The sequence below is a fragment of the Eumetopias jubatus genome, unplaced genomic scaffold, assembly GCF_037043125.1.
Source record: "Eumetopias jubatus isolate StellerSeaLion01/CBP00866 unplaced genomic scaffold, mEumJub1_p1.0 scaffold_7, whole genome shotgun sequence".
Lineage (NCBI taxonomy): Eukaryota > Metazoa > Chordata > Mammalia > Carnivora > Otariidae > Eumetopias > Eumetopias jubatus.
This window is the reverse complement of record NW_028274813.1, coordinates 33,564,658-33,583,763: the sequence shown is the minus strand read 5'-3', so window position 1 is coordinate 33,583,763 and position 19,106 is coordinate 33,564,658. Positions and strand designations below refer to the sequence as shown.

Genomic DNA, 19,106 nt, shown 5'->3' with positions numbered 1-19,106 from the left:
TTGACTTCTTTTTTATTTTATTTTTTTCTTGGGTTGGGGTATGAGCTGGGACTCTGATGAGGATGTGAAATGTGGGCTTTTGAGGCATTTTAAAAACAATTTATAATTAGAAGGTTGAGAAGAGAGGAATAGAGTACTCTTAGGGCCAGGAACCTGTAACTATATTATCTGCATAAGGTGGTCTTTTATTTACACATAAGGAGGTAATTCTCTAGTTCAGTTATTTACCAGCTTCCGAATTGTCAAAAGACTTTTTTCTTTTGCTTGTGTGTGTGTGTTTTGGAGAGGGAGAGTATAATTCCTTCAGATTGCCACATTTTATTGATATGTATTGACTACATATGTGAGCTAGAGTATTCATGGTTTGCCTGTTTAAGAATTATAATGATTTCGATGCTAGAACTATAGGACATAGCATAATGTTTCTTTGATTCTGGAAGGACTTTTGAATCTTTTATGGCCCTCACGAATTAACTTGTGACCATTATAAAGTCTTTGGGAGTGTTGTTTGGTGAGATCATTATTTAACCGAGGTGATCTGGGAAGATTTCTTGAAGGAAATGGGGACTTATGGTAGATCTTGAAGTCAGAAGATGAAAGGAGAAGCAGTTCATGTTTCTTATTTCATAAGGCACTTGGGCAGGAAGAAAAAAGATATGTGATAGGCACAAATGAGGAAGCAAACTTAGAAAGTTTGTGTTGGAAATAGAAAGTTTGGATTTACCTTGTGAGTTGGGACTCTTGTTCTCTAAGCAATGTGAAAGCCATTAGAGGTATTGAACATAGGAGCGATTTTACTCATATGCTTAATCAAGCATTTGTCCCTTGCTAGATATCAGGGCTATAGAGATGAATAAGATAGATCCCTGCTTAATAGGTGTAGATCATTTACCCATATGACCTGTAGTCACCTTCAAATTAATGTGTCCAAAACTAAACCCATATTACCCTTCAGTTTCTGTCCTCTTCTATCTAATTCTTCTTCTCCTGTATTTTCCATCTTAAGGATATTTGCCATCCATCTAGTAACCCAAAGATACTGGTCCTGCAGTCACACTGCCTAGGTTCCTATTCTGAAGCCTCCCTGTTTGCTTGGTCCCTCTGCTGGACAGTATCATGGATCCAGAGATGAGTCAGTATGGTTCCTGACCTTTAAAGGCTTCTAGTCTGATGGGGCAGACAGAGATACAAATAGCTGTAGTCTGGTTTGATCAGAGATGTGACGGACTATGGGATTTCAGAGCAGGCACATAACCAGTTTGGGGAGTCATGGAAATCTGGAGGAGGATGTATTTCAACTGAGACTTTTAAAAGGAGAGTAGGCAAGGATTAGATCCTAGGCAGTCTGATTCTGGAGTCTGTTCTCTTAAATATTATGCTGTCTTGGGTAACTGAGTAAGTATAATGGCATTAATTAGAACTGAGAGTGGAGGAAGAATATTAAGGAGAAATATGAGGGATTAAAGGGAGGTAATGAGTTTAACTCTGGACACGTTAATTTCTAGATCCCTATAGGACATTTTGGTAGATAAGCTAATTTGCAGTGATCCTGTCTGTATAACCCTAGTACCTAGCCAAGAGTAAACGCTCAGTTACATTTATGTACAAATCACTCTTCTTTTCTAAATCTTTGATGACTTTCTTATTGTCTTGAGAATTAGGGACTTATTTTTAAGACCTTTTGTAAGTTGGACCCAGTCAAACTTTCTAGCTGCTATTCTCTTGTACAAGCTAACTGCCTTAGTTCAACTAGCCTTATTTGTACTTTTCTCACACATTTTATCTTCCTGCCTTTTGTTCATATGGCCTCTTGCTTATTTTTCCATTCTATCTTCAAGACCTGCTTCAGCCCCCATTCCTCATCTACAAAACAGGCATATTTGGAACTACTTTTAGAGTAGTAATGAGGATTAAATGAGTGAATACTGTGTTAAGTGTTTGCAGTATTCTCCAGCACTAAGTGCTCAGTACATGTTAAAGTTTAAGTGCTGCTACTACTACTTCCTTCTCTTCCTTTTTCTCAATTCTCCTCTTTTTGCTATATGAAAGGCAGACACCAAGTTCTAGTAATTCTGTAATCTATATGTTTTTTTTTCAACATAACTTTTCTTTGTCCTCACTATCTTAGTTCAGGACCTCATTTCTTACAGTTGCCTTCAAACTGGTCTCATTGCCAGTCAATCTTACTTCTGCCAGAGTGATATTCCTCTAGAAGTGAATGTGACCATGTCAGCTCTGCTTTAAATCCTGTAATAATTCTTACTACTTTCAGGATAAAGGTCTAAGTCCTTAGCTCTTAAACTGTGTCAGTCTGGCCCCCTGCTTGCCTTTTTATCATCATTTATGTATCGTATGCTCCCACTGTCCCATCCAGCCTTATTGTATTCCGTTCTGTTTTCTGAAAGTGCTCTATTTTCATACTCTTCATTCTTATTGGTCATGTGATTCCCTCTGCCTGAACAGACTCTTCTATCTGGCTAATTTTTAGTTGTTCTTTGAAATACTGCTCAAAGAAATGTATCCTTATGTTTTGAGTGTTCCCTGTGACTCCTTACCACATACTAAGTTTCAGAGTCTATGGTCTGTGCAATCCTGTATGAATTTCTGACATTTCTTGAACAAATTCTCACTGGGCATTCTCTATATGATATGTATTGTTTTAATACTGGGGGGTATAAAAATAAGACCAGACTCTTGTCTTTAATCAGTTTAGAATCTAATGAGAAGGAACCAACTGGGGAAGAATAATCATTCTTTTTCTTTGCTGTCTTTCCCAGTACACTGTGAACACTCCAAGGGAAATGACCAAAATGGAATTTTAAGCAGATTAATATCAGGTTGCAGAAATTTTTCTAAGAGTAAAAGACTAGATCCAGAAAGACAAGCATGATAATAGTCCAAGCGTGAAAACTTTGACCCAGATCACCTGGCCCAGTCTCTTTTGCATGAGCTGTAATTCCCCCCTCCCATGATCTATCATGAATTATGGACACAGTCTTACAGTTTTTAAGATGAGAGTTTTAATTTCAGATCATATTTTTATAGACCAGCATATAAGGTAAAAAGTACATTATTCATTATTAAATATGATTTTTAATCCCCAGTAAATATTATAATTGGAAAAAGTTGAGAGTTTTAATTTTCTGGACATATGTCTACTCCTAGTTTTTTGGGTTTTTTTTAAGGTTTTATTTATTTATTTGACACACAGAGAGCACAAGCAGGGGGAGCAGCAGGCAGATGGACAGAGAAGGAGAAGCAGGCTCCCGGCCGAGCAAGGAGCACAATGCGGAGCTCGATCCCAGGACCCTGGGATCATGACCTGAGCCGAAGGCAGATGCTCAACCGACTGAGCCACCCAGGCACCCCTATACTCCTAGATTTTATAAAATCAAAATTAAGCATAGGATTATAGTAACTCCCACTTACATTTCTGCTTACTTATAATGAGAACATTAAATAAGCTGCATTTGCATTACATATAATCAATATATAAAAGTTAAGAACAGCCTAATATAATTCTAATAGTTCTCATTTTACTGAAAAAGAAGGCAATCCAATTATAAATAAGTTATTTATGTGTAGGTCACATAGTTATAGATAGAGAAGTTAAAATTTGGATACAAGACAGAAAAGTCTGCCAAAATTCTTGTGAGAATGTAATGCTAGTGGCTTATGTAGCTTGCACCTGTTTTCCTGCCTGTTGGTCTAGTCGTTTTCCTCTCACTCTAGGTGGGGTTTAAGAAGTCTGTGACAGGATGTTTGAGAGATTAGCTGGCATTTAGGAATATTGTTTGAAAACTCAGCTTTTGCTGAGTTGGCATATGCTCTAACCAACCTATTTACTGAAGTGATGCTCAACTCAAGGAGGTAGTAGGTTTATTATTGTAAATATTTTTAAAGTCCTGAACAGAGAAGACTAATTAGATTTAATGTGTGGGTTTACACATACATAAACAGTCTGCCTACTTATACCTAAGAAATGACTAGGTGAAAAGCCAGTGTCATCCAGTAAAATATTTTTCTTGTCTAAAATATGTTGAAGTAGGGTGGCTCAGTCATTTGGGCGTCTGACTTGATTTGTGCTGGGGTCGTGGTCTGGGGGTTGTGGGATTGGCCCCGAGTGGGGCTGTGCACTCAGCCTGGAGTCCGTTTCTCTCCCTTTCCCTCTGCCCCTCCCCCTTTTGTGCATGCTTTCTCTCTCAAATAAATAAACAATCTTTTAAGAAATAATAAAATATGTTGAAGGATTTTTAAAATAGAATGAAGTTAATAATGGATTTTTAAAATAGAATCAAATTAATGCTAAGAATTAATATGCATATATGTATTTTTTAGTTTTAAAACTTGCATACGATATCTCACGTAAAACTCAGAACAAGCCTATGAATAAATTTTCCAAAGAAATCCAAGGTTCAGGGGTGCCTGGGTGGCTCAGTTGTTAAGCGTCTGCTTTCGGCTCAGGTCATGATCTCAGGGTCCTGGGATGGAGCCCTGCATCAGGCTCCCTGCTCAGCGGGAAGCCTGCTTGTCCCTCTCCCACTCCCCCTGCTTGTGTTCCCTCTCTCGCTGTCTCTCTCTGTCAAAAAATAAATAAAATCTTAAAAAGAAAAACATTTAAGAAAGAAAAGCCGAGGTTCAGAGAGAGAAACTGACTAGTCTTAAATCAGAAAACCAGAAGTGGCAGCAGCAGAATTAAAATTCAGTTTCTGGTCTCTAAGTCCAGTATATTCTTATTTGCTGTGCAGTGTGACTTTAACATTTTTTGAGTGGTAGCAGATCAACCATTTTCTCTGAATGAGTCCTCGTAAAGAATTAACTCTTAATTCTTTTTTTATTGTGACTGGTTATAAGGACTGATAAACCACATAGTCTTTTTCTCACTTAATGTGATTTTATCCTATAGATGCCTTAGCTGCTAATTAAAGTTTCTTTTTCATTAGGTATCTCCTGCATCTCATAAACTCCTAAAAGTGAATTGTCCCCCACAATACTGCTTTAATCTCAAGTGAGACACCAACATGGCTTGCTATATGCCCGTTTCTTTAGCAGTTAACTAAGAAGTTATTTCAATCTCCTGTATTAATTGAGTGTAAAGTACTGTGTTGAGACAGCTATACAAAGATGATCAAAACATCTTTAAACTTAAGCACCTATTCTCTACCAGACTAGTACCTAAAACTTTATTACTTTCCCACTTTGCTAAACTTTCTGATACATTGATTTTTCTCAGCTGTAGAATTAAACAGTATGCTTCAAGTTCTTGGGAGGGGATTTTTTTTTAATACCTTGATTTTCTCGGCATTATCTGTAAAATGAAAGGAAAGTACTTAATCTAGATAGCCGAATAATGTTGTACACTTATGAGATACTGTATTGTGTATAGATTGGAAGTGGACTGTGTAAGATCTACTTTTATGTTGTAATTCTTATACTTTTTTTCCCCATCTTTCCCCTTAGATTTCCTTCATGGATACATTTCATAGCATTATTATGTGATGTGAGAAGTTTTTTGTTTTTTTTGTTTTTTTGAAGTAACATGGATTTTATACTACAGAATCAAGAGATTGGCTTTATAGGAGAAATTGATTTATAAAAAGTGGTACAGGTTTTTATAGATAACCATGACAACATCCCATATGAATGGGCATGTTACTGAGGAATCAGACAGCGAAGTAAAAAATGTTGATCTTGCATCACCAGAGGAACATCAGAAGCATCGAGAGATGGCTGTTGACTGCCCTGGAGATTTGGGCACCAGGATGATGCCAGTACGTCGAAGTGCACAGTTGGAGCGTATTCGGCAACAACAGGAAGACATGAGGCGTAGGCGAGAAGAAGAAGGGAAAAAACAAGAACTTGACCTTAATTCTTCCATGAGACTTAAGAAACTAGCCCAAATTCCTCCAAAGACTGGAATAGATAACCCTATATTTGATACAGAGGAAGGAATTGTCTTAGAAAGTCCTCATTATGCTGTGAAAATATTAGGTAAGTAAATCCAGCAGTATAATAGAAAATAGAAAATACTTTTGTTTCTCTTGCCTTAACATAAATGTGTACAGGAAGGAACATTCTATTACTAGAATGTAAGTAATAGCAATCTGAATTCAGACCAAGATAAGTTCTTTTCGTGCAAAGGCCATATAACCAACCATCATTGTTTACTTTTAGTCACATAGAGCTAAAGCATATGGCTAAAATGTTCAGTCACTACAGCATGGTTTTTAGATACAATCTTTGAATTAAAAATTTTGGTATGTGGGCAAACATTTATAGCCTTGAAATTCACCTTTTATTTCAAACTCAAACTTTTATATCAGGATTACTGAAAAGCGGTTTTCAGGTTTTGAATTTCTGATTTCCTTGAAGTTTGTAATATTGTAATGAAATTATTATCTGTAACTTATAATCTATTTGATTTTCTTTAATTAATGACTGCCAATAAGAAGTGGAGCTGTTCCTATGGCATCATACACATAAAACATGGCTCAAAACTACCAAACTCCATTCTGTGAAAAAAACAAAAACAAAAACAAAAAAAACGGCACCATGAGTTATTAGTAGATGTAAACAAAAAAGAAATCTGTGACCAAATAAATTTTGAGAACAGTGGGTTGAATAAGTTAAACCTCTATTACAGGACTTTAGATCCTTTAGAGTGCTAATATACATTATCAATCTGCAAGGGAGATTTATGTCAAATATATGTTTCCAAACTTAGAATATTTGATCATTGAACATACTTCCTTCCCTTCCTACACACACAGACACACATGCACATGAATAATCTGTGAACTGATGTTATGGGTATACGTTAATTTGTGTTCCCTTAAAACCAGTCTAACTAAAATTAAGTATTCTATTTATTGGCATTTATTATTTATAGATGTGAAAATAGAGGTACGTCCACTTTTTTTACTTCCACTCTTCTATGGAAGGAGAGAGTTTTCATTGTTGTTCTTCCATTCATTTAAGTGTCTATTGAGCTCTATACTCATACCATCCTATGTGATATCCACAATAATTCTATTAACAGGACTTTATAATCTCCATTTTGGAAATAAAGAAATTGAAATTGAGTTAACTCACTGTTTAAGATTCCAAGCTAACAAGTGGTAGAGCCAAGTCTGAATTTCCTTGATCTAGATATGCAGTTGGTGTACTCCAAAGAGTTTGAGTAAAGAATGATGTCCAGCATGCTCTTCACTCACTGGATCAGAACTCTTACTACCAGGAGTGGAACACCTTCTTGTAATTTTCCCAAAGATACCATATATACTAGATTTGTTCCTCACAAAGTCTCTGTGTTCTAAGTCTGAAACAGTTTCTACTATATCACATCATCTTCTTTGTTATAAATTTATTAAGGAACCACATTTCTTGACAGAAAGCAACATGCATGCTTCTCTGTGTTTTAAAAAATCAGATGTGTTCAGTGATATTGAAGTCTGGTAAATGCCTTCAGGCATTATAATTATAGTGAAAACAGGCAGACAGCATCTCCCTTGCTGTCCTGCCTACCACTCTCTCGCAGTATATTCAATAAACTTTGTCTCCTTTAAAAAAAAATAACTGTAGTGAAAACAGAAAAAATACATATTTTCAAAATATATTTACTTGAAGGAATTTTATGCTCTTTTTTCCAAAGCGTTTTTTTAGAGTAAAAATATTTAATTCCCGATTGCCTCTTACTGGCCCTTATATCTCCCACCACTTTTTTTTTTAATTTACTTGAGATGGAGAGAGAGGGAACACGAGCAGGACGGGAGGGGCAGAGGGAGATGGCGAAGCAGGCTCTGCACTGAGCAGGGAGCCCGATGCAGGGCTCAATCCTAGGACCCTGGGATCATGACCTGAGGAAGGCAGACGCTGAACTGACTGAGCCACCCAGGCGCCCCTCCATTGTTTTTTATTAAAATATTCTTGTAAATATTCTCTGACTTGGAGAATGATTACATTGTAATAAATCCAGCCCAAGCCTGGACTGATTGTTCCTTTTTTTTTTTTAATTTTTAAATTTTTAAATTAATGTATTTGTCCATTTGCTCTACTTAGATCAGGCAGAAAAATCTATCTAATAGATAATATTCATGACTCTCAGTAAAGAAACAAGTACAGCTTAAGCCAGATTCACTTTAGTGAAACTTTTTTTTTCCCTAAGCACAGAAGATTGGAGACCATTTCTCTCAAATTTTTTGCTTTTTCCTATTTCTTTTTATATGTTGCTTGCCTAACTTTTCTGCAAGTGTAGATTAAAGGACAGCTATATTTTCTTCCAGCTTGCAGTCCACTGTGGTTTTCAAAAATACCTTTGTGCAGTCCTTGAATTTAAGGCTGTTTCACATATTTTGTTTTAAAGTAGTTCAAAATGTATTACCAGGGACACCTGGTGGCACAATTGGTTAAGAGTTTGACTCTCAGTTTCAGTTTAGGTCATGATCTCAGGGTCGTGAGATCAAGTCCCCCATCAGGCGCCACGCTCAGCACGGAGCCTGCTTGAGATTCTCTGTCCCTTTCCCTCTGCCCCTCCCACTCATGTGCGCGCGCTCTCTCTCTCTCTCTCTCTCTCTCGCTCAAATCTTTTTTTTAAAAAATGTAAGAGGTATCTGTAATTCAATTTTTGAATAGAATACTTAATACTTTGAGAAATAAGTAATAGGTTTATTGCTGATAGACTCAACACAAATGTGTTAATTATAGGAAACATGATAAGTTAGTGGAAGTTATAGAGTTATTGCCAGTCAAAGCTTCATTTTTGGATATACTGAGTTTTAAGTTTTCATTTTAAAATGAAGTGTAATAGCTTTGTACCAAACTTTTTTTTCCTGTACATAATTTGCTAACACATCAGACTACAACAGAAGTACTCCCTTAAAGTTGTGTCTTCCTGCCAGTATTTTAATTAATAAACACATGCCAGAGGCAACTGCTCAGCCTTTTTCACAGCCAGAAACAGCCACCTTGTTTTAAATGAGGGAAGGACGCAACAACTAATTTCTTTCTTTAAGAGGAAGCCATCAGTTTCCAATGATACATCATCACTTATCTGTGAGTAGAGAAAATACTATTTTAAGAATTGAAAATATAATTGGAAGGTTGAATACTTTGGGTCGTGTTTTTTTTTTAAGATTTTATTTATTTGAGGGTAGTGGTTTTTAATGAAAGGATTTATAAATTAGGTACCGTTTAATAATAAAAGTGCAGGGATGGAATTGATAGAAAATATTCTGAAAGGGTGAACTGAATTTGCTTGTTTAAAAGCAGTCAAAATCTTATTAAAAGGGGTGCCTGGGTGGCTCATTCTGTTAAGCCTCTGCCTTTGGCTTGGGTCATGATCCTAGGGTCTTGGGATTGAGCCCCACATCCGGCTCCCTGCTCAGCAGGGGGGGAGTCGGCCTGTCCCTCTGCCCCTCATCCCACTCGTGTTCTCTCATGTGCATGCGCTCTCACGAATAATACCATCTTTTAAAAATTTTTTAGAATCTTATTAAAAGTTAGAAAATGGTGATGTGGGAACTTAATTTCAAATAAATAATATTAGTATTATAAATTATAAGAATTTTGATATATTAGGGAAGCTTTCCTTAAAATTGGCATGAGTTATTAAAACTTGGCTTTGCTTCAAATAAAATCTCATTGTCTTGTTCTCTTTCATAAGCCAAACAAACTACTTCATGAGGGAAATTCTGAGAAGATAACAAAGGAGGTTAAAGTAGGATGAAGTAGAGTAGAATCATTTTTCAGATACCTCTAGATTGCAGGTGCCACTGTTTTTGTATTCACATAGAAGTAATTTGGGGCCAGGGTTGTAGACAAGTAAATATAATAGACTATTTAAAGGGAATAAAGGAGGAAACACCGTCATCTATCACATATGAAGAGACCTTAGGAAAGGCATACCCACCCACCCACACACACCCATGATGTTTTGTGGTTAATAAGGAGACCCTTGAAATTCGTGATCAGGGGCTTTTTAATTCATACCAGATGCTGTTGGTGTGAAGATAAAAGGTACGCCAAGGGGCAGAAAATTAGGATGAATAAAATACTTCATTATATTAATTAATAGCATGTTTCAGTCTTGATTAGTGTCTCCTGTTTTTGCCACATGTCTGAGTATTCAGCTATAAAGTCAGTAGTATTCCCGTATTTGATGTTACAAAGTAAAATATATCTTCTACATTTCTTTGTTATTTTTTGACTTCTGACTGACCATGGGATATCCTGGAATTTTGCTAGACTGTGATAAACGTTTTTAAAGATTGGCTTTAAGGAAAGTTTATTTAAATTCAACAAACAAAATTCCAGTGCCAATAAACCTTGAGTTCAGCCTACTTCTGATATAATAATTATTATTAAATTTTTCCTCAGCTGCTGTAGATGTTTCCAAGCTCTTTTAGTCATTCTTTGAGGAACTTTTTTTTCTGGGAGTAACATGATTAGACTTACGGGTACTAGATTTAATGTTTAAAATGTTGGGTCTGTTTGAAAATTTTCTGATTTGTTCAGATTGCTAAAATTAGAGCTAATCTAGAGTAAAGATTAGAAAATTCATTATAATATGTTTATAGTCATGTAATGTTTGGTTGTTAAATGTGCATAATTCTGAAAAATAATTAACTGCTATACCAGTCTTTGATACATTGCATCCAAACTTTTTTCTGCCTGTTAAGTAATAATAGATTTTAGCTTTTGCCCTCTTGCAAAGATTTGCATCATTGTGTCATGATATGTTCAGAAATGCGGGACATCACTGAATCATTGGAAAGGGATGTCCGGAGTCAGATGTAGAGTTTAAATATTTTTAATTTTCATTTAATTGCTATTGACATTCTAAGCTTAAGCTTCTGAATTTTCTTGAGGACCAAGTGAAAAAATGTAAATAAGTATGTGGCACACTGTAAGTTTGACTAAAATTTAGCTTTTTTTTTTTTTTAATTTTATTTATTTGGGGGTGGGAGCAGGGGGAGGAGCAGAGGAGAAAAGAATCTCAAGCAGATTCCATGCTGAGTGCGGAGCCCAATGTGGGCTCAGTCTCACAACCCTGAGATCATGACCTGAGCCAAAACCAAGAGTCAGATGCTTAACCGACTGAGCCACCCAAGCACCCTAAAATTTAACTTTTGTAAGAACCAGAAGCCACCAAAGATCATCTAACCTCTTAGTCCATGAAGTTAATTTGTGGATCTTAACCAGCAAATTTTCATTTTGTTTTTTTAAAATAACAAATTTTTTAAGATATAATTCATATGGTGGCCTGGGTGGCCGTTAAGCATCTGACTCTTGGTTTTGGCTCAGGTCATGATTTCAGGGTCATGAGATTGAGCCCTGTGTTGGGTTCTGAGCTCAGTGGGGAGTCTACTTTTCTCCCTTCCTCCCTAGCCTGCTGCCCCTCCCCCCACTTACACACACACACACACACACACACACACTCTCTCTCTCTCTCTCTCTCTCTCTCTCTCTAAAATAAATAAATCTTTAAAAAAAAAGACATTCATATACCATAAGATTAACTCTTTTAAAGGTGTGTAATTCATGAGTTTTTAGTATATTCACAAGATTGTGCAACCATCACCACTGTATAATTTCGGAATGTTTTCATTAAAAGAAACTCTGTACCCATTAGCAGTCACTCCTATTCTCTCCTCTCCCTAACAGCCCTAGTCTACTTTCTGTTTATAGATTTGTTTATTTGGGACATTTCCTATAACTCATACAATACGTGACCTTTTGTGATGGGCTTATTTTTACATAGCATATTATTTTCAGGATTCATTGTGTTATAGCATGGACTAGTACTTCATTCCTTTTCATGGCTGAATACTCTGTTGTATGGACATGCCACATTTTGTTTATCCATTCATCTGCTGATGGAACATTTGGGTTGTTTCCACCTTTTGGCTATTGTAATAGTGTTAAGCATATTCACATACAAGTTTCTGTTTGAACACCTGTTTTTAATTTCTTTTGGGTACATACCTAGGAATGGAACTGCTGGTCATATGGTAATTCTGTGTTTAAGTTATTGAGGCTTCCAGAGTATCTGTACTGTTTTCTGTTCTCACCAGCAATGTGTAGAGGGTTCCAGTTTCTGTACATCCTTGCTTTTACTTGTATTATATGTTTTTTAATTTTAGCCATCCTATCAATCAGTAATTTTTTTAAGAACTAGATTAAATAGAAAACATTAAAATATATTGCACATAGGTATTTATAAATCTTATATTTCAAATAGCTTTGTACTGGGTTAAAATAAAATACATACACTTCAGTGTATTGCCAACAAAAGTTTGAGAAATACTATCCTAGTAAACCCACTCATTTTATAGAAAGGCCCAGAGACTTGCAGTGGGTTGTCCAGTGACATATAATGCAACTAACAAGTGATGAAGCAATTATTAGGACCCAGGTATTCTCATCCCAGATTTGGGACTTCAGTGACAGTTTTTCATTGTCTTACCATGTTTAGGGATAAGATTTTTCCTGTGCTGTCTCTCTTAACTATCCTTGCCTGTATACTTAAATGGTATTGTTTTTAATTTGTAACCCAATTTGTTAATGAGTAATTACTGTTCAGGGTTTTCCATGAGCTTCTGATTTATTTTTTTTTTAATTCATTTTGACTTGGTCCACTGCCAACCAAAATTCAAAGATCTGAATTTTATGTTCTTAAATTTGGAAAGAAAAAAGGAAAAGTCTACCTCTGTTTAAGCAAAGATTTCCAGAATGAATGTTCTGATTTTGATTCAGCAGATAGATATACTGGAAACTGATATAATTTCCTCATACTCAGAAATATTAAGGTCCTCATCTGAATATTCAGTTTGACCGGTTTAGGAGAAAAGAAACCTTTAAAAGTTTCAGAAAAAAAGTTAAAAGTTGGTTGAAATCTAGAAATTTCTGAGGATAGGTTAAAGAAATCTGTATCATTTAAACAATGAGATGGAAGATTGTTATGCTAGAATAGATCTCTAAGAAACTGTCTTTTCATTTGGGTGTAAATGATAGCATGGGTTAAAATAAGCAAAGCTAATCCAGGGTAGGTGGTTATCACCATTACTTTGAAAGTTCTCCAGAGATGGAGATTCCTTAGCTTCCTTGTGTAATTTTATTTTGTACCCTTAAAGCCAAAAAGTTCTCCCATATGACTGCCTGTGATAGAATTTCAGATAGAGCAACTCTTGGTTTTTGCTTTCTGTTGCCTAATTTAAATCTTCATTCTTTTATATTTTAGGCTACCAGGAGAGGGCCAAGGGGAAAGGAGGAGAGGGTTCGGGGGGTAGATTTGTGGATTTATGTGTATGTTTGTATTTATCTGATTAATTATATTCCAGTGCCAAATAGAAGTAATTTTTTTAGATAATGTATAATAGATAATATAATAATAGATAATATAGATTTAGATAATAAATGATTTAAGTGTTATAAGAAATGTTAGAAAAGATGATGGGAACTTAAAACAGTTTCTACTGAACATCAAGTAAGAAGAAATAGATCTAACTGTGGGACAAAGAATTTAACTAGATCTAAAGAACTTTCTTGTAGGGAAGCTGTGGCAGACTAGAATTTATCCTCAAAGCCAGATTTGCTATACTTGCTTTTGCCACCTTCTCCTCTGCAGTGTCCCCTTTTCCGCCCTCCCTCTGTCCTGCCGTACTGTGGTTATATCTCTGCTGCAATGCTCCCTTCTTTGTCCACTTCCCTCTCTGCACTGTGTCATTCTCTCTTGCTAGCCCTGTGATTCTCCATGTATCTTTCTATTTTTCTGTCCATGTGGCTCTTTATCCTTGTGTTTCCCCTGTTGTGTCTCTGTTTGTGGGAGTGGGGAAAGGAGTCTCTGTTCTCTGGATTCTGTTGTCTTTTTATTGTGTATCTTCATTGTTAATTACGGAAGAGGGTACATATTTGACAGGACTGATTTAGTTGTATCTGATTGGATTTTTAAAATTACTTCTGGGGGGCGCCTGGGGAGCTCAGTCTCATTAAGTGACTGCCTTCGGCTCAGGTCATGATCCCAGGGTCCTGGGATCGAGCCCCGCATCGGGCTCCCTGCTCTACAGAAAGCTGCTTCTCCCTCTCCCACTCCCCCTGCTTGTATTCCCTCTCTTGCTGTCTCTCTGTCAAATAAATAAAATAAAATCTTTAAAAAAAAAAAAGATTAAAAAAAAATAAAATTCCTTCTGGAATTGTACAGAATGTTTTAAGTAAACAAATATAACCTGCATCAGACAATGGAACATTTCTTTAAGTGTATACAAAATTAACTGTTCTTGAATAATAATTATTTGTAAAGTGCTTTTAAAGATGTACAGTATAGGAGCGCCTGGGTGGCTCAGTCAGTTAAGCATCTGACTTCGGCTCAGGTCATGATCTCAGGGTCCTGGGATCGAGTCCCGCATCGGGCTCCCCACTCACTACAGAGTCTGCTTGCTCCTCTCGCTCTGCCCCTCTCCCCACTTGTGCTCGCTCTCTCTGACTCTCTCTCTCTCTCTCAAGTAAATAAAAAATCTTAAAAAAAAAAAAAAGTTGTACAATGTAGGACCTAAGGGTTTTTTAACCTACAACTAAATATTCTGACCTTTGAAATTAAGAATTTTTATATGAAACTGAAATGTGAATGAGAATGTGTGTCAAAGTGAGAATCCCTGAGTTGATGTTACCCACAATAATTTTTCATTAGACATCAACCTTAATATCAAAGAAAAGATCCTTTGTCAAAATAACATTCCGAATTTTCTGGTAAAGAACTGAATAAAGACTGTGAACTTATTTATCGTGGTCAGTATTTTAAGACTAAGGGTGTAGGGGTCTGTTGGTTTCTTTGTGATTTTAAAACTTATTGGACAGAGGCAGCATCATTTTTAATGTCTTTTAAATTGATAAGCCTTTTAAAAAGCTTTAAAAAAAAACACTATAATTTCATCAGGGTCTGGGTATTTTCTATTTTTTCTTAAATGTTCATTTGTTTCAGCTACATGTAGTTTAGTCCATATCTTCTAGTCAATCTACATATATTTAATGAAGTTTTAAAAACTCACTGAGTGTCTGCTTTTCTACTTGTTCACTAAACATTCTTAATGAAAACATTTGGATCTGAAGGATGGAGTACTTTGAGCAGCTTTCCTGCATGGTATTATAAAAGTAGCATTTGGAGGGTGAATAAAACACATGCATTATATGCATTATATGTATGAAGATGTACAAACAGCTAGAGAAAATTCCTTCTAAAGATACGTGGTTCTAGCTGTCTTTAGCTAGAACGTATAAGCTCCTCTAAATACTGACCTGTGTACATTACATGCTGCTGTACTGGGCAAAATGACATCTCAGGACAGCTATTTGCCCTAGAATCTGCAAAAAAAAAAGTTTATCTTTTTTGTTCCCTTGATGTGGCAGAAAAGCATTGCCTTACAAGTCTGAAGAAGTGGATTCTTCATCCAGGTGCCATTTTTTTGTATGGCTTTATTTTCTCCAGAGATTTTATCTGAGTTTATGTCGGTCTCTAGTTTGGAGGGTTTGGGTTGTTTTTTATATTGTGAAATGTTTCTCATGGTTTTTATGAGGATTCAATAAAATCCCACATATGCACATAATATGATATTCTGTATCTTACTATTCAGTAATGGCAATGACTAATATGTAATTTGGGCCAAATACATATTTGTAGTTTTCCAAAAATGGTTGGCAATGTTTAATTTTAAAAGCTGAGCTTAAGGGCAAGTGATCTCAATTCAGTCTGGTAATACTGATTAATGGAATAAATCTAAAGACAATTCCTAAGAAAGGTAATTTCACTGAAAACAGTTTTTACTAATTAAACAACAAAAATGTGACCAGGACATCAAAGAGGTAAGTGAAGTTGTAAAGAATGATAATTAACAAGTTTAAATTGGTCTTGATGTTAACTTAATAATCTTGAACCTTGAGCCCAGTTAAATGTTTTTATATTTCTAGCATTGGCAAGGTCCTTAGGTTTCCCACAACCCATTACTTATGTAGGTAAGTCCTAGGTCATTAGCCTGTTTGGGACTCTGTTGTATTATTATGCTTAACAGCTTTCCTATTCCTATAGATCTGATCTTAATCCCTGACCTACTGAGTGAAAAACATTTCCAGTTTGGCCTGGAGTTTTTTTTTTTTCCTCTTGGTTTTTAAAACTGCTCCATGGTCTTTGTGGCTTTAGAACTCAGTATGCACAAATTGCCAGATTTCATCTTTCTCTGGAACCTGCATTCCCTTACACTATCCGTTTTGGACTAACAGCAAAATTTCCTATTTCCTGTCTGAGCAGTGTCTTAACTGTGAGCTGATCTGAAATAAGGTCATTGATCTCAAGTTGTATCTCTCATTAAGCCATCCTAGTGTGAGTTACTCTTCTTTACTTTCCCTAGTTTTTCTCTATGACATATGACTACATTATCTCATTTTATACTTAAAATATTCTAAATATGAGAATTATATGCTGTGTTTACCACAGAGCAAAAAAAGGGCAACAAAAGCTATTTGCCAGTGAGGAAATAGAATAACTATAAAAAAAAGACACAAAGACTCCATATAGCAGTCAGTTATCTTCGTCTCAAGTATATCATGTCTTAAAATATTATAGTAACCGATGTTAATAAAGCTTTTAGGTCAGTGGTTCTTAACCAGAAGGGTACAATATAATAAACTTAAAATCAGTACATATGTATTTATATTTAATGACATTCAGGAAGACGAGGTTCTGATTGTGTTTGAGGTAGAACTCTCAAGACTTATCTTTGCAGGTTCCCTTAGTAATTCTCATAAATATCCTTGATTAAAAAATCATTGTTCTGATAAAGCAAGAAAAGGTAGTTAGTACCAGTCTGGAGGGCAATTTGTCAATATGTATCAAAGTTTTAAATGTTTTTATTATCTGATCAGTAATTTTAGGTGTTTATTCTAAAGAAGTTGGAAAATAACAGTTGCAAAACAGTACTATGTGACCTATATGGTTAAATCACCTTTTTTTTTTTTTAAAAGTCTGAAAGCGGGGTACCTGGGTGGCTCAGTCGTTAAGCTACTGCCTTCGGCTCAGGTCAGGATCCCAGGGTCCTGGGATCAAGCCCCAGTTTGGGCTCCCTGCTCTGCGGGAAGCCTGCTTCTCCCTCTCCCACTCCCCCTGCTTGTGTTCCCTCTCTCGCTTTGTTTCTCTGTCAAATAAATAAATAAAATCTTTAAAAAAATAAAAAGTCTGAAAGACTGTATAGTATAACAAATTAACACCGGTAATTATAGCTGGAGATAAAACAACAGATTTTTATTTTTATTTTTTTTAATGTCAGTATTGCAGTGTCCTTATGGGTGGCTTTGGTACCAGGCGACATTAATGCAGAAGTTCCTTTGCCTTTAAAAGTTTAAATATTCTTGGTGTTGAACAGACAATAGAGAGATGGTTATCTTTTGGGCTGATTAAAGTTGCTTATTGATTACAGTCAGTGGTGATATCTGAAGCCCTTGATTTTTCTCATTGCCCTGACGAGTAGTCTGAGCTCTTTTAAATAATTACTTAACTTTAGAGTGGCTCAGTTGGTTAAGCGACTGCCTTAGGCTCGGGTCATGATCCTGGAGTCCTGGGATCGAGTCCCGCATCGGGCTCCCTGCTCAGCGGTGAGTCTGCTTCTCCCTCGGACCCTCCCCCCTCTCATGCTCTCTCTCTCTATTTCATTGTCTCTCTCAAATAAATAAAATCTTTAAAAAAAATAATAATTACTGAATTTTTAAATAGGAATCTCATTATCCACCCAGTGAAGTCTAAGATGGTCCTCCTAAGATTGTAGACAATTACTGCTCTAACTACTTTTGTTGGTTTTATAATTCTTTTTCCTTTTAAGATATTTAAATGTTTTCCTGTTTTGCTCTAAAGATACTTTAAGCCTATTGAATTCTTTATACTCTTAGGAATTCTTTATATACTTAGGTGATTCTGTGGTAACCTCTTTGAATTTGATGGAATCTGACATTCCATATTCTTTTTTTCCTCCCAGGTTTACTAAAGTATATTTGACATGTAAAATTGTATGTATTTAAAAGTGTACAATATGACGATTTGATGTATACATTGTGAGATATTTAGCATGGTTAAGTTAATTAACACATCCGTAACTTCAGGTACTGTGTGTGTGTAGTATGAGAGAGTAGCTCTTGATTACAGTCATCATGTAGCTCCTCAGAACTTACTCACCTGAAAAGCAACAGTTGGTAACTCTGACGAACATCTCCCAGTTTCCCCTATCTATATTTTCTTTCTAGTGTTCTAGATATTAGCTTAGCTTATGGTTAAATTCTAGCTATTTCTCAAGTTTTATTTAGCTCTGGGGCACACGATTGACAAGTTCTGACTTTCCAGTTTTTTCCCCTAGTTATTTGCTGCATTTTAAATTACTGAAGAGTGTATCTGTATATTTTATAGGGACTAAATCTGTTTTGATTTGGGGGGAAAGGGTAAGGAACCTCAAGAATCAACTGTGAAGAACTATTCAAATCTATGAAAGAATTTAACTGCTGTATAGTAGTAATTATAAGATACATGTATAAGAATCAGTAGCTTTAAAAAAAATCAGTAGCTTTTCTGCAGGCTATATATGAAGAAAACTCATAAAAAGACTTAAGCTGAGAGGGTTTTTTCCATGTGACTGTGTATAAGACAGTAGTGGCCACTGTAAGTTTTTCCCAGACTCATACAGGCTTAATTTCAGTCAGAATCTCAATAGACTTTTCTTTTTGGAAGAATGGGAGAGAGTGGGTAGTACCTTGAAAAAATTATTCTGTAACTCATTTTGAATGGTCAAGACATTTTTGAAAATGTAATTAGCAAGTACTTGACATATCACTATGAGGAAAGACTGAAATGCTACTATAATAAAACATTGTGGCTCTGATAGACCAATGGACTAGAAAAAGACCCTATTATATGTAAGATTTTGGTGGTATGAATCAGTGGAACAGTAGAGATTATTCAATAAGTGGTGTTAGAATAATTGTTGACCACTTGGAAGAAAAGAATTGAAGTTAAAATTTCCCCTCAAATCTATACCAAAGTAAATTCTAGATAGATTAAAGTTAATTATGAAGTAGAAGCC

At 35.8% G+C, this 19,106-nt stretch overlaps 1 protein-coding gene across 3 annotated transcripts in view; it reads left to right on the top strand.

The window, feature by feature from the left end:
* PALS1 (protein associated with LIN7 1, MAGUK p55 family member) overlaps window positions 1-19,106 on the top strand; it is a 78,106-nt gene that overhangs the window by 20,939 nt on the left and 38,061 nt on the right. For all 3 annotated transcript variants that reach the window (XM_028119030.2, XM_028119159.2, XM_028118976.2), the window contains one exon: window positions 5,461-5,991. In XM_028119030.2, the coding sequence (XP_027974831.1) occupies window positions 5,625-5,991 (367 nt within the window). In that variant the 5' untranslated portion in view covers window positions 5,461-5,624. The remainder of the gene's footprint in view (window positions 1-5,460; window positions 5,992-19,106) is intronic.